This window comes from Rhea pennata, chromosome 7, assembly GCF_028389875.1.
Source record: "Rhea pennata isolate bPtePen1 chromosome 7, bPtePen1.pri, whole genome shotgun sequence".
In the NCBI taxonomy this organism is placed as follows: Eukaryota; Metazoa; Chordata; class Aves; order Rheiformes; family Rheidae; genus Rhea; species Rhea pennata.
This window is the reverse complement of record NC_084669.1, coordinates 11666791-11682605: the sequence shown is the minus strand read 5'-3', so window position 1 is coordinate 11682605 and position 15815 is coordinate 11666791. Positions and strand designations below refer to the sequence as shown.

At 44.0% G+C, this 15815-nt stretch overlaps 1 protein-coding gene across 2 annotated transcripts in view; it reads left to right on the top strand.

The window, feature by feature from the left end:
- The window catches only part of MXI1 (MAX interactor 1, dimerization protein), a 55965-nt gene extending 40768 nt beyond the window's left edge, over window positions 1–15197 (top strand). For both annotated transcript variants that reach the window (XM_062580241.1, XM_062580243.1), the window contains exons 4-6: window positions 10186–10300; window positions 11410–11581; window positions 13318–15197. In XM_062580241.1, the coding sequence (XP_062436225.1) occupies window positions 10186–10300; window positions 11410–11581; window positions 13318–13481 (451 nt within the window). In that variant the 3' untranslated portion in view covers window positions 13482–15197. The remainder of the gene's footprint in view (window positions 1–10185; window positions 10301–11409; window positions 11582–13317) is intronic.
- Window positions 15198–15815: the final 618 nt, after the last annotated feature.

The following is a 15815-nucleotide window of genomic DNA, read 5'->3' as shown; positions in this document are numbered from 1 at the left end:
ACTGTGAACATCCTGTGTATCCCTAGAAGAGAGATTATGATGGTATTAGTGAGAATTAGGGCACAGGACTCTGCTGGCTATTTAAAGAGCAGGTCTCTATTTTTAACTGCCTTTTATTAAAGGCAGAATTTTATTAGACTGGACTAATCTGGACTTTATAATTAGCGGGACTAGGCTGCACATTGGTGTTCCGGGTTTGCATTGCACGTTCTCTGGTAGCCAAATGCAGCATTGTAACCATACCATGGTACCACTACCCCAGCAGGAAGATACCTGCCTTATCGGGAGCAAACATGATCAAAAAGTTCAAGCTACACTGTCTTGTGCAAGACTCTCCTAGATGCGATAACACTAGCAGGGACTAGGCTGTGTTTTCAAGTCAGAAAAAGGAATGTGATGTAGAACATTTACAGCCTGTGATAGCTATAGGGTTTAGCATACTGCAGTAAGCACAGCTGAGCCTAAAAGTGGTTTAGTTGGTAACATCATGTATCATGCTACAGTAGATTAAAGTTCAGTTAATTAGATTCAACAGTGATTAAAATACTTTGTGGATAATGGCCAAGATCAATAATAATAGACCCCTTGTATATAATTTTAGGGGGGATTTACTTTGATAAATAGTTCATAGACTCTGCCTCAGAGTATCTGCTGCTATTTGATGTCTCTTAACAACTGTCCATATTTCATTGGTTTCAAAGAAAGGCAGAAGGCCATAGAGGAGTGGAGAGAGGGAAAGAGATATGGATGAACAGTCGCTGATTGCTTTGTGCTAGAGCTGGATGAAAATGAAGGGGCAAAAAAAATGCTCGGGACTGATGGACTTAATTTCTTGGGCAGATGCCTACCTATGCTGATCTCATCACCTTTTCATTGCAAAGCATAGGCTGTTATATTTGATTTTTTTTAAACTGGGTTGAAGAACTGAGTCACATTGGTGAGTCTGAAGATCAAAGGGGCTAGAAAAGGACGAGCAATCATTTTACTGAACAGTTAATAGTTCCTTCTGAGGGAGGCACCTTCCAAAATTGTTCTGAGTATCACTTTTTGTTACTGTGAGGGTTTGTTTGTTTGTTTGTTTGTTTTGCCATTCCTTTAAGCATTTTAGTTTTGGGATATATGTGATTACAAATGATCTCTGTTTTATTATTTTATTTTATTATTTCATTTTCTATATTCTAGCCTTCTAGAAAAAAAGATTCAAGATATGCAACAAATACGACCAGTGGTTGGGGGGGGGGGGAGGGAATGCCCTGAGAGATATCACTTCAGCTTCAGAATCATAGTGTTATTTTAATCTCATTATTTGGGATCTGATTTAGGATTTCTGAGAGCAGTGATGAGATCCTGTTTAGCCCTCAGTACGTTTGGCACTTATATTGTCCTAAGGAGTTTCCAATTTAGTAGACTTTCAGAGAGTAGGATAGAAACAAAAAGACAGACTGAAAGATGGAGGCTGGTGGTACCTAGCTGAGGAGACGGTCTAGCCTTTGCAGTGCTGTCCCAGACTGGAGATGGTGGAGACTCGGTGAGAGATGGGAGCACTCCTGCTCTCTGAAGTGCTCCGAGATGAGGACGGGACCCTGAGTCTTCCAAAAATGTCCTCTTCACAGCTGTGCCAGTGATGGTGTGGCTTTGAATCCTCGAAGCTGAAGCTGTTTCATGCGTGCACATGGATCAAGGTGTTTGTAGGCTAACACCTGCTCCCACTGGGCATGACTCATGAGGACACACTGGGGGATATGGCTCAAAGTGTCTGTTATCCCTCCATATTGCCACCCAGGAGACAGCTGTTTTGCAAGAAAGTTGAATTATTCAGCCAGAGGAATTTGTATGCCTTCAAAATCATGACAAAATGAGGCGAGCACATTACTCAGAGGCTCTTGGGAAAGGGAGAGACCTTGAAAGTAGTGTGACAGAGAAAGTGTCAGGGAAGGTGAACACCTCTCCCTCCAGACTGGAGTCACAACTTAGACTCACGTTGGAACAGGCCAGCCGTGGCAACAAATGCCTTGGTGCAAGGTTTGTCAATTTTGAAACCTCCGTTTGCCATGAGCATGAAGATCTTCCAAAGCTCAAATCAGTTATGAGACTTCCCATCTAGAAGAGTTGGGGGCAGAAGCAGCTTGTTTGCGCCTGCAGAGATTCACCTGGCCACATCCCTGCTCTGCTGTGCAAGGCTGGCGGGGCTCAAACTGGTACCTGGAGCAGGGTTTTTAATGAGAGGAATGGTCTGTCCTCAGCGCTGCTGCCTCCTTCCTCAAATTTCTGATTCTTTTTGCGATTCACTGGTGGGATCTGTGCTTGATGCTGCTCTTCCACATACTGTTTGTTTTGGGGGGGAAGAGAGGAAAGGAGGGAGGGAAATCACTTTCAAATTTTTCTGCCTTAAAAAAAAAAAAAAAAAAAAAAAAAAGTGTGTGTCTGCCAGAAAGCACAGTAAAACTGGCCGAGAGAGCTGAAGGGCTTTCATTTTGGTCATCTCTGGTCTCTGTAGTAGAGCCTCTATCAAGGTTTAGAATGGAGAGTGTGGGCAGTGTATTTTAAATTAAAATGCTTGCTTTATCCTTACCTTCAAGCTTGTAGCATCTCTTCCAGATATGGAGAAGAGTTTGTGTGCCCCAAAACTTGTCTAATTTTTCCAACTATTTCAGTTGTTTTGTAAGATACTTCCTTTCCCTATGTATCTCGCCTTGTTTTTGTGACTGACGTGGTCAAACAGCATTGCTGTGGCAGAGTGCGTTAATATGTTGATGTTGGTATTATATTTCATTTCCACCTCTGAGCTTGGATGAGGCTGCTGTTATCTTGGGCACTGTATAGCTAGTTATCTCTCCGTTATGCAGCTTGTTACTGGTGAAAGATACATTATTTGTGCAGCTTTGAAAAGTTGTATTGCCTGATTGTTCTCTTTAATTTTTGTTACTTCTATTTAATTACTGGCTTCTTCATCTGCAGTTAGTTTTTTGTCTGTCCTGCCTTGCGAATACAGTTGGGTGCGTATTCATTTTTAATTTTTACACACAGGTCTGGTCTGGTTAAGATCAAGATGAATATTTTTCCAGTATAACTTGTTTGTTTAAATTCCTATTTATAATAAGTTGTCAATTATTTTTATTGTAGGTCCCAAGTTTTCATTTCTTTGTTTCTTTCAAATGATAGGCTTAAAAAATGTAAGGACCAAAGACTTTTTTTTTTCCCCTCCAATTTCTTTTGAATGATACGTTTTATTAGCATTTGCAATACAAGTATTTTTATATGCTGGGTAAACCTCACTAGAAATGGACGGGAAACAGGCAAATGTCTGGGTATCTTCAACTTGGAGTAAACACAAAAAATAAATAATCACAAGAAGAAATGTGATTTAAAATCCAGAAGGTTTGTTTTGAATGATTTCATAGCTCAGTTGGAGAACACGAGATCTGCTTTCAAGCGTGTGGCCCGTCCGCCGTCACGTGGCGTTTGGGCGAGCGTGTGGCTGAGCGTGTGCTCGTTGCAGGCTGGCTCGAAGCCACGACAGCTTTATTGTGCGGGGCTCAAGGGCTCGGAGCAATTACATAACACTCTGCAGCAAAGAAAATACAGACTCTCTCCTCAGTGCTTGACTGGCTTTAAATTCCTGATTCAGGTGCTTGGCAAAGCCTCTTCTGCCTTCAGCGAAGCGCGAAGCGTTCGGTAAAGCAGGGGTTGGATACCTTCCAGCGGACAGGTGCTGGGCGGCTGCAGAGAGGCTTGGGTTTGGGGGAGGCTGGAGACCAGAGTAAGGAAGAAACATCAAGTCATATGATGGTTCTTGACGATAAGTTAGCCTCTAACCTGTGAACTGCTTATAGAGGGAAACTGTATTTTCCCTGTTTACCATGCCCTGTGGTTTTTGAATGTGTTTTTCATTACTTTTATCTCAAAATCATTCTCATCCAATGAATTATTGATGTGGAGTCACTTGCATTTCTCCAGGAGTTGCTTTTTTTAACCAGTGACCCCCGCTGAATTTTTTTAAAGCAATCTGTTAGCTCTGAAATCCAAACAAGTTGACAGTTTCTAATTTCAGGGTTAAATTAAACTCAGCTGTTTGAAAGGGTGAGGAAGGAAGAGGAGGGCAGAGGGGGAAGGATGATAATGTTCTTTTCCACATCAGGATCTTCCTGCTACTTGTTCTTCTCAAGATTTTTTATTCCCCCCCCTTAAGATCAAGTATATGCTTCAGCCTCAGTGGGACTTAAGCATATTCTTAATGTTGAGCACATGCTTAAATCCAGGCCCTCTAGACCTGCAGGCATAGTACAGAAATATCTGGGAAATGCTTTTCTTTTGCCTCAGATGCTCTCTTCTTCCAACATACAAAAATCGGAGTTCAGCGTTTTGAAGTGCTGCTGGAGGACACCTGGTCAGTTCCTGCCAGGAGGGAGACTCGATCTTCCAGAGACAGCAGGGGTGTGTGTGTTGCAGATGTTCAAGGCTTGATTCAGCAAAGTTTAGCAGCAATGTGTGACTACGGGATAGCACTGAATCTGGTAAACCTGCTGCTTCAGAGCTAAGAATTCACGTGCATTTTACTGGCTTTTCAGCAGAGAATTTTGCTCTTGTCTCAGTTTCTATTGCTCCTGCCCAGGGTAGAAACTGCAAGGAAAAAAAAAGAATGCTAACAAAGAAGGTACAGTCTCTCCAGGGGGGTCTTACATTCAGGAATTTGTCTGGATCTGAGCAAAACTGAGGAGATCTTTTCCTTGGGCTTGAGTGGAATTACCTGGCTCTGACAGGTTAGTACTGCAGGTTGCCTCGCTCCCTCCTGCCGGGCAACAGCTGCGGTTTGCAGGAAGCGCGGTTGGCTCAGGGATCCCAAAGCGCCCTCTCGGAGCCGCTGGGCCGTGGGAGTGCGTGCCTGGGTCCCAGCCAGGGGACCTTCCCAGCCCTGCACTGACCCTTGCAGCGGGAGCTTTTCTGGTTCTGAAGATAGATGGGTTTTCAGCCCTTTTGTGGCCAGCAAATACCAGGCTTGGATTGCCACCATGGATCCCCAAGCTTTGTGCTAAGCTTGCTATGGTGCAGAGTGGTGGACAGTTTGAATCCTATCCTCACCTCTGAAAAATATCCCCAGAGAAGTGAGAAAAGGAAATGGGGAAATGTTTTGCACCGAAACCTTTTCCTGCACTGCAGTTTTGATAGAGGCAAACAGGAGCCTGGTTCTTGCAGTGGGATTTGGATGTGTGTTTTGCAGTGAAGCGACCGAAGCTATGAGCAAAAAGCAAGCATGAATATAGGCTCCCTCCCAGCACTTTATATAATCCGAGTGAATGATGTCATTGGGAGGCAGAGAGGAGAACAGGCTGCGAAATTACAGCCCTCTGCAGCCAGGCAAGCCAAGTGCAAGGAGAGGCTGCATGGAGCAAGGGCCAGGCTCACTGCGGCACTGTCGGCTCAGGACAGAGGGGCAAGGGGCTCTGACTGGAGGAGGATGGTGGTAGGGAGGGAGGGGATAAATAATCCAAATACAGTCCAGCTGTCCCACAGGCATGAAGTAAAGGGAAGAAGAACGATACATGTATAGCATGCAGCAGCAGCGCTGCCATTTCGCGGCCAGTACTTCCTCTTCTACATGGGGGCACCTGCAGCTTGTTGCATGTCAGCTCTGAGGGCTGCGGAGCTGCTGGGCTTGCCCTTCACTCTTCCGCTTCAGTCTCCTGGCCCTGGGTGTTCAGAGGCCAGTATAACTCTTCCCACAGCAACCCATGGCAGAAGGAAGAGGGGATCCTTGCTGTGCTTGCCCTAACATCCCTGAGGAACTGTGTCTAGGTTCTTCTTGGCCTCCCATCAGGGAGGAAGCACTGAAGGCAGAGAGCCCATGTCCTGGGCAGTCCCTTTAACTCAGAGTTGCCAGACTGGGCAGGATAAAATGTTGTCCTCAGCTCTATGTGGCAGAAAGACATGTGTACATGTCAGTCTCTGGTTTCCCTCAGCCTTTCGGGTGCTTCACTCCATTTCTGGCCCCCCTGATGCTCCACATGGACATCTCAGCAGGAGCTCCTCTTCTCCCCAGGCTGAGCAGAAGCAAAGGTACTGAGCTGACCTCTTGGGAAAGGGAAGCCTCGTTCACTGAAAGTACTCCCTGCATCCTCTGTACGTGAGGTACGTAGTGCTTCAGCATATCCAGTACCTACCACGTGCTCAGGATAGCGTGTAGGAGCCTGTTTTTCCTGAAGCCGCTTAGGCAAGAGAAAGGGCTCTAGTTTCTCCTGTCTCCCCTGCAGCAAGTGTACATACAAAGACTTTGGCCTGAGCTAAAGCTGAAATTCTCCTTCTGTGTTGTCCTCCGTCTTCCCTGGAATCAAGGCGGTGAGACGTATCAGCCCTTCCCACCAAGCCCAGGTTGTTTCTCTGTTACATAACAATATAGGCATTTAGACTTGTTTTTCCAGATATTGGCAGATGCGTCAAATATTGGCATAATCCAGTGGTTTGCAAGGAAAACCGTCTGGCTCTGTGTGGAGCCTGCACAATGCTGGTATTTTCATTGAATACAAGAGCCTGCAGCGTTGTCAAAGCCACATTGCAACAGAGCCCAGGTAAACAAGGGGAAAAGATACTTGCACCGCAGCCTGACCTGTGGGATTACAGCTGCCCAGGTAGAGCTCTAGGAGTTGATAAGAAAGATTGATAGGTTTACAATTCCTGTCTCTCTAGAACAACGTTTTAGATCTGTTAAATTTCCTGTGATGCTTTTGAGCTCTGATAGAGTTTTATTTCTGTGTTTTACTTAAACCACCCATCAGTGAGTTAGTCCTGCCTCTTTGTTCTTTGGTTTAAGGACCCATAATGTTCAGCTTGGGTCACTGGAAGTTGAGAGAGGTTAGAAACTGTGATCATGTCACATTTTGAGAGCAAAAAAAAAAATAAGGTATTTGGGGGGGAACAAATAGATGGATCTTGATCACAGCATTCTATGCTGACGTAGGAGAGTGCTGGAGAAAATGTTTGGTATGATCCTGGTAAAGGAAAGCAAGATGCTTATGTGCCAGGTCAGTCTGAAGGCTCTTTGCTAACCTGACAGCATTGGATCAGAGAGTTCATGTCGGCAGAGCTGCCTGGGGAGTCCTCGAAGAGCAGGAGGTGGGTGGGGCTGAAGGCATGGCAGTGCTGAGTCTGCACCAGCCTGCACTGAGCTTAGGTCCGCAGAGGTTGACCTGGTGCTGCGTGCAGCGTAAAGCCGCATACATGTCCCTGGGCTGTGCTGGAGTTGGAGATGCACGTGGGCTTATGTTTGTGGTGGCAGGAAAACTCAGTATGGATCAGCCCAGAGCTGCCGCAGTTCAAAGTGTGTGGAAAATCCAACAGTTCTCCCAATGGGAGACATGCTCCCTTTGGGACCACACATGCTGGGGAAGTGACTTTCTGCCTGTGTTTCCAGGCTGCTTATGAGGACTGGCTTTTTAACTCTTACCCTATCTCTGCTTGTCAGAGTCTGCAGAATGCAGCTGCTTTCCTTGATCTGGAGAACTATTCCAGTTGTTGTTTCAATGTCAATGTGTGTGGTTTTTATTGCTTGGCTGGATTTTTGCATGTAGCTTTCAGCTGTTGAACATGATTGTTTTCACCCAGTCTATAAATGACCTGGCTTTTGACATGGCAGATCCCAGTGCCATCCTTTCAACCTAGTGTGTCTCCGATACCCTTGTGATTGGTTGCTCCTTGTAGTTGACAATCCAGTCTGCACTCATTCCTGCCTGAAGTTTACCCAGGATGTTGGAATCCTGGTTCCAGGAATAGCTGACCCTGCTGCAGTGCCTTCTCCTGTTCCTGTTGGCTGTAAAACATCAATGCTGAGACTCAGCCCAAGGATTAGGCTGTAAAGATGAGGCTGTAAATGCTCTGTGCATTTCCTTCTGCATTCAGGAGGGTGCTGTAAAACATCTGACACTGGTCAGATGTTGATTCCTCAAACATTCCTTATTTTCTGTTGCACATATGATGCAACATGGATTGGGAGTTGACATCTTGCCCTGCGGGGCATGGGAAAATCTGCAGCATCTACCTATAGCTAATGGTGTGCAACAGGTACCTTCTGAGCATAGAGCTTGGTGGACCAGAAGTCAAGAAGTGTTTATATAGAATCAGTCCTGCCGCTAAAACCCTAGATCTACGCACAGCATCTAACTCTGCTCAAGCTGCCTTTTTAATTTGGGCTCATCCCAGGGAGGGGATTAAGTGTGGCTAGTGCTCGCACTCATGCTATGAAAGGAGAGATGCAGCTCTGTGCTGCTGCTCGATGACTTGGCAAATGTTACAGTGAAGGCGAGTACTAAGTGACTTGCCAGTGGCCATTCAGGAAATCTGTGGCATAACAAAAAATTGGTTCCAAGACCTAGAATATCCTTAACTGCAAGACCTTCCTCCTCTTCTCTAGATGCTAGAAGTCAATGTCTAGTCTCCTGTGGGATGACATGAACTGTACTGCCAACCAGCAGTGCTCTTCTATTGCTGTCCCTTCAGATCCTCCTGAGGCATTGGGCAAAACACTTGTAGGAAGTTCACACAACTCCTGTTGATGACTGGGAAGGAGCTGTCAGTTGAAAATGGGTCTGCAGGTAGCAAAAAAAGACCCTATGTCAGCTATGTGGATTAAATGTCAGTGGAGTTGGGCTTAGAGTGAGTGATGGAGGAAGAGATGAGATTGACGTGATTGTTGGGTTTCTGGGATTGTTTTCTTTTTCCTTTTTTAACATTCCCCCTCCCCCCAGTTATTAACACTTAATGAAAACCACTTTTTCTTCGAGGCTCTTGTTGGCTATGCAGCCCTATGGCTGTTCCAGACAGGATGATGGACCCTTTGTAAAGGGATTTATAATAGAAACACTGAGAAGCTCACAGCTACAGCACCACTAGTGAACGCTGCTCTGAGCTGACAGTTCATCAGCAAAACCCCTGACCCTTCCACCCTTAATCATCCTTGCTTGTCACTGACATAATTGCCTGATTACAGACTCCTCTGCTCCAGCCCTTTCAAACTGGGAGCAATAGTGAATTTGAAAAACAAGATGGAAATGAACTGTCCATGTGCTCTCTCCCCCCCCCCCCCCCCCCCCGCATGGAGCTGGATCAGGCTAAGATTCCGTTTCTTTGTGCACAAGCAGGGGCTGGGATAGGCTTTAGGGACTCTTTTGCACTGGTGTTTCTTGCATGTGAATGGTGGGGGGTGATGTCATTGTGTTATTGACTGGGATGACAAGTTTGGACATAAAATCATTAATGTCTGGGAAAGAAAGAGGGAGGCAGAAAAAAAGGCAAACCACACTTGATAGTTTTTTATAAATCTGATCATTCCTGCATGCATAATACAGACCAGGAAAAAGCAGGAACAGTTTTACTGTGCATGAGGATAATGTGCTTTGCCATTGCTGCCTGAATCATTTTCCCCAGAATGTGTTGCATCGGCAGTGCTATAGTATTAGAGACCATCTTTGTAGGTATGATTTAAGGTCAGAAAGCTACCTACGGGAAGGTCCTGTTGTTGTTTTTTTTTTTTTTTTTTTTTTTTTTTTTCCCACAGACCTTGCACCCCTGCAACATTTCATACCTGGGCCCAAGGAAGGAGCAGAGTCCAGTGCTTAGGAGCTGCTGTCTCTCCAGCAGTGGTGGTCAGCCCTTTAATTGCCATTAAGTTGCCTGGTTTGGGCTAATCATTTTGCTCACTGGTCTTCTAAATTTTTCCTGTGGTTATAAGACAACTTAGGAAAGAAACACTGCTTAGATAACTGTGTAGCAAATGTCCCTGAACCACCAATGCACGAGTGAGCGCAGGGTATTAGTCATTCAAAGTGCTTTCATATATGTGGTTCTCAGCACAGCAGACAGCAAATAACAGTGGTATGAAGCCAACAAGACTGTGTGTACCATTTGCCTCTCTTCCTTGGCCTGCCCAAAGTTCATCCAAGTGAATCGTTATCAGTTTGGAGGACAAAGAAATAGACAGTGTCTGTCAGAGGTTAGCAATAGTGCTGGTATTGGTGAGGCCCTGGTGTTTGCAGAGTAAACAGTTCGGTGGCAGTCTGTCCTGGTACCTGTGGGGAGTCCTGTAATGTGTGCGAAGGGAGGGAAGCATGAAAAGTGTCTGGTGGGAGGGAAGCAGTAAAGGAAATGAACTTGCCTTTCCAAAAACATAGCTCTGATCCTCTGCCTCTTACTTTGCAGCCGAGCTCACCTCCGCCTGTGTCTAGAACGCTTAAAAGTCCTGATACCGCTAGGACCAGACTGCACCAGGCACACAACGCTGGGACTGCTGAACAAAGCCAAAGCACATATCAAGGTAAGAGCTGCTTTTTCCAACTGCTTTCCATCTGGGCTGTTGGAAATACAGTTCAATCACTCTTGCTGCGTAGTGGTAAATCTGCGTTTAAAATGCAGAAAATGTTGCCCCTTTTGTTAATCATTTATCATTACTACAAGCTACGTTGTTAGAAGAGTCCATAACGAAGTCTGCCGACAGAAATGATTGATTTGGAGAGTAAGGTTTTTGTTTGGTATTGTGATCAGTTGTTGACAGCAGCAGCTCTTTAAAGACAAATGTCTACTGTTGTTGAGTGACTGCAGTTTGATGGGAAATGCAACTTTTTCTGATGTGCTAGTGAGTTTCCACTGCTGAAACATTAATCCAGACCCCAAGAGTGGCCGGCTTCTTGAGGTTTCATCTGTGATCCTGCCAGCTAGCCCAGCAGTCTTTTTGATTCACTTCTGGCAACGGGAAGCATTAAAAGAAAATGCAGCATTGTCTATATTTGGGAAAAGGCTGAAATCCTTTGTCACAGCTCAGGATAGTGGGAGGGAGGGAGAGTGGTGAAGGAGAAAGAGCACTGCTGAAGGGACAGAGTTAGCCTGAAGTGATTCCCTTCTTACGTAATGTGCTTGCCATAGGACACAAAGAACAGTGCCTGGTAGATTTCCTAGCTGTGATCAAAAAAATCTGTAGTATGTTACATAAATCACTTAATAATAATAAAAAAAAATGTTTCTGAGAAATCCTACTAAACCATGCAGCGAGGAACACACAGCTCCCAGGACATGTTTTTGTGTTACAGTGGATCATAGTAAATACTGAATTGGTTTGCATAAGGGAATTGAGGCCCCTTTGTGGACAGTTTTGGTAATGCAGCTGGCTAACCCATGTGGAACAACCCATGTCCTGAAAGCCTTTTTATGCCAATGTGTATGATTTAGCAGCACTTGTGAACTGGCAAAAAGATGAGGAGATGGCATGGTCACTGGACACTGGAAGGGAGCTTGGTTCAGTGATCTTTTGCAGCATAAATCTTTCTGAAACTTGGGAAGGTCCAAGCAAAGCATGTGGCTGGGCAGCAGAGGCAGGAGGGAAGGAATAAAGGATGAAAATAATTCTTGAATTATATTTGATCATGTTAGAAACTTGAAGAGGCTGAGAGGAGAAGCCAACACCAGCTTGAGAACCTGGAACGAGAACAAAGATTCCTAAAGAGAAGACTGGAACAGCTACAGGGTCCTCAGGAGATAGAGCGAATACGAATGGACAGCATTGGATCTACCATTTCCTCTGACCGCTCAGACTCAGAGCGAGGTGGGTATCACTGAATTAGCAGTGAGTCCAGAGGACTCTGAGGGGGAGCATGAGATCCATCCATTTTATGTCTCTCAACTACCCCCTTTTCTGTGGGCTTTAATTAGTATTTAAGTCACTGATTTTATGCACACATGCATGTGTGCACACACACACATGCATATTTTGCTTTCATTTTGTATCATTTCTGATCAAGTCTGGAAGAAGTGTTATTGTTGACTCAAGCTGATTTCTTTGGCATCTAAAGTGGCAGATTCTCTGAACAGCTCTCTAGAATTTCAAAATGTAAGATATGAAAAATAAGTGTCTGTGGTCACAAGCTAGTAACTAAAAACCTGATAGTATTCAGATATTCACTGTCTGAGAAGATAATATGTTGTACTCTTTTGTCTGCTGTATCCCTCTGCAGTACAAAGAGAAAACAAGAAGATATTCCTAGCTCAAAAATCAACGGTATATCTGCGTTAGTGTTTTAGTGCAGATCAGGAAATGAATCTCCTGATCATTCCTCCTTTTACTGACAGCATGGAGGAGTTGTGAAGCCATTAGAGGAGGTTCTTTCTGACTGAAACTAAACTATATGTGCTCCATGTGCTGATGCACTTTCAATCCACAAGACGAAGACAGAATCAGTCCAAAGTAAAGCACTCTGAACTGGGGACCATGGCATCCCGACACCAGTTGTTTCAGTGTATAGAGCCATGCTACTCGCTAATGCGAGCATAGCTGGGGTGTGTTCCTCATCTCAAACACTCGCTGTAGAGGATTTTGATGAGAGTGGAGCAGATACTGCAAAGCAATACCCAACTCTTCATTCTGTCCGATATGTTTTATGTAATGGGCCTACCATGCTATAACCAAGCAAACAAACAATTAAATTGACTCTTAAAATTCCTGGAATCTTTCTAAACTTCCCATCCTTCCCCAAGCTTCCCAGACAATTGATCACCTCAGTTAAAAGTAGGTAAAGATGGTCTGAATGGCTAACAGTGAATTCAGATTATTTTCTCCTTTGAAACATCTCCACGGTAGAGCCCAATCAGTCACAATAGATGGTTTGATATTTAGTGATAGACCCAAGGATGTACCACACTTTAAGTTTGAGCCTGCAATTAAAAAAATAAAATAATTTAAAAAAGCTTGTTGGGAAGTTCCTAAATGCTGTGGGAACTAAGATATATTGACTGAATAGATCTCTACTTTCTAAGTTTCTCTTGAAAATAAGATTTAAGCTCTTAAGTTCGCTTAGCAACTCATGTAAGTAGTCCCAGACCCCCATGGTAATGCATTTTAAGGCCTCTATGAGTGGTCCCGGCTTTGGTAAGTGGTATCACACAGGTAGCATATTACAGTGGCAACTTATGCTCTCTTTCCTCTCTTGCCCTCTGTTTGATGTATCTCTTTTTGTTTCCATCACGGGGTAATGGAGATCCTAAGAAAGAGCTAGAGTGACAAGTTGAGTGCATGGTGTGACCCTCCCATACTGGCGATGTGGACTGCATAGTGGAGGAGTCAAAACTCGTAGCGAAGTCTAAGCAAATCTCTGAGCTGGTATCTTGTGTTTTTATAAAGCACGTCCACAATTTATCCAACTTTAAGGGAAATTGCTGAAAGCCCTCTTGCCTGTTTGCTGCTTCATCCTTGACTGGGGGATTTACAGCAGTCCAGTGGCATGAAGGGAGCGGTTGGGTTTGGTGGTACTAATTTGTGTGTTTTTTTCTTATTTCATTTTTTAGAAGAGATTGAAGTGGATGTTGAAAGCACAGAGTTCTCCCATGGAGAAGTGGACAATATCAGCACAACCAGCATCAGTGACATTGATGATCACAGCAGCTTGCAGAGTATTGGGAGTGACGAGGGTTACTCCAGTGCCAGTGTCAAGCTCTCGTTTGCTTCCTAGAAACAAGTGAGATGACAGTACAGGGCGAATGATTTCACTGGGGTGATCAAGCTGGGTCCCAGATGCCAGTCCTCTTTCAGAAATGACATGTTGACAGTTAGTCCCAGAAAGAACTGTAAATAAAGCCTTTTGGGTAAAGGAAGCCTCCACAGAAACCCAAATATGTGTTCATTTGGTCATATTACCAGTCCCAATTCCTGCTGGCAAAAAGTTAGACCAAACCCTAGTCCCTTTGAAGTCAGTGATGAGCTATCCATTTGTTTCTGTGGGACCTGGATTTAGACCTTAGTGATGAAACACTTTGTTTTGACTTTACTTGTTTGAAAGAGGATACTAGAGACTCATCCCTCTCTTTCTGTCATGAGATCTGAGAAATGTCACAATTTCTTATATTGCGTTCAGACTGAACAACCTAGTTTAGGCCCTTCTGAAGACCTTTTGTGGTCCTAAAAGGACCGTATCCTACAGTTTATCACAATCCAACGCTGTTGTAATTCGCTGGGAAATCTATGAGCGCTTATGTAGCCTAGGAATAATAACAATAACAACTATGGTCTCATTCTGTGCCCAGAGGGAGAGGGGCAGCAAAGAAGTATGTTCAGGAAAGAACACCATTCTGCTCAGCTTTCTGTTGGACATCATTTAAAAAGCAAGTACCTCTGATGCGTGGCTAAAGCAAGGGGTACAAACTTGTAATCTACCAGCACATCGTGGGCTGTGTCATAGTTTGGGCTGTGACACCAAGAGCAGATCTCCCGGTAGACACGTGCTCATATGCAGTCACACAAACAACCGAGGACAGAAAGAAACCAGCACGTCAGAGAGTTGCCAGAATGACAAGCCCAGATACTGAGCCACTATGACCTTTTTATTTGAAGAAATTTTTTGATAAAACATTTGTAAATGTGTTGGGAGGGAAAACACCCCAAGTCTGATGTGTCTTTTTAGAGTTTATCCATACAAAACCTTAGATGTCTTTTATATGAATTAACACCGTGAAAAGATGTTCTGTTTTGATGAAGCACTTGACCCAATGAAACACAAAGATGCTTTTTGCCATGCACACAACAGATGAAGGCTGTGCTAGCTGGAAGAGGCCAGATTTGGTGGGGGGGGGGTCTTTGATTTTCTGTTAGAGTCATTCCCTTTGACTTTTGAAGTTCCAGTCCAGTAGTTAACCTAGTTAAGCTCAGCACATCTCATGTTAATGTAATGTTTTGACTGCACGTACTGTTCCCAAGGCCTTGTCATCTTACCTGTGCAGGTGCTGTTAAGAGCTATTGTATCGACTGTTTGCTAATTTTCTTGGAGCCGAGCGTTCTAACCTGCACTTTGAGGGCTTTGCTTTTCTTATTTTTGTCTTTTTAATGGCCAGGATTGTCTTGTTTAACAAGTTTTAAAAACCTTAATACAGTCCTCACCTATGGCATTGTTTGAAACTTTGTATATCTTTAAGTAATTTAACTACCCCTCATTACTAAGGAAAAAGAGGAAAAAATGCTTTATAAAATTCGTAACTTATTGCTGATCTGAATGGGTTGTTAATTTCAGTCCTGTAGATTTTATTTTATTGTTTTAGATAGGGTTGGGCAAAAAGAGATTAAAAAAAATAAGACAACTATATTTAGCAGTGCAGTGGAATTGTGTTTAAATGTTAGCATATGGCTCCCCATTAAAGTAGCACTTTAACGCCATTAAACATTTCTGTATTTGAAATGAGTTGTGTTCTTCCATCTTGGTCATTCGTATCACTCTAGCTGACACTTTGTTCTTCTTGTGCCTGGAAAAATGTGTTGCACTTTGATCCTGTGATAAGAAGATCCTGAGTGATTCTGGTGTAGATTTTTTTGTTGTGATAAATTGCCTGTGTTTAAGTATTCTGATGTTACTGAATCTTCCCCACTGTCCTCCAAAATATGTCATCTCCCGTGAGAGACAAGAGATACCATGGAGTAGAAGAATAATGTGTCCGTGACTGTGATGAACGCTATTTCTGGTGGTTTTTTTCCTTTGTTTGTTTGTTTTTAAATCAATTTGTTTCTTGAGCCTGGATCATGTTGCTACTGTTTTTGCTTGTGCATATGTAATACAGTGGTTCAGCACATCTGTTCTTCTCCCTTCTGGGAGGTGACCTAGCAGGAATAAGAGTGCCACAGACTGTCCACAAATTGAGCTCTCACTTAACTAATAGGGCCTGAGGGTTTTGGAGGAAGAAACATCCTGGACTAGTCCTTTTCTAGCAAGGAGAGAGCCTGTGTGTGTAGAGCTGTAGCTTGCTGTGCCCATTTTCGGTGACCACTGCCCTGAGTAAGAGGGATGAGCACTGGTAGCATC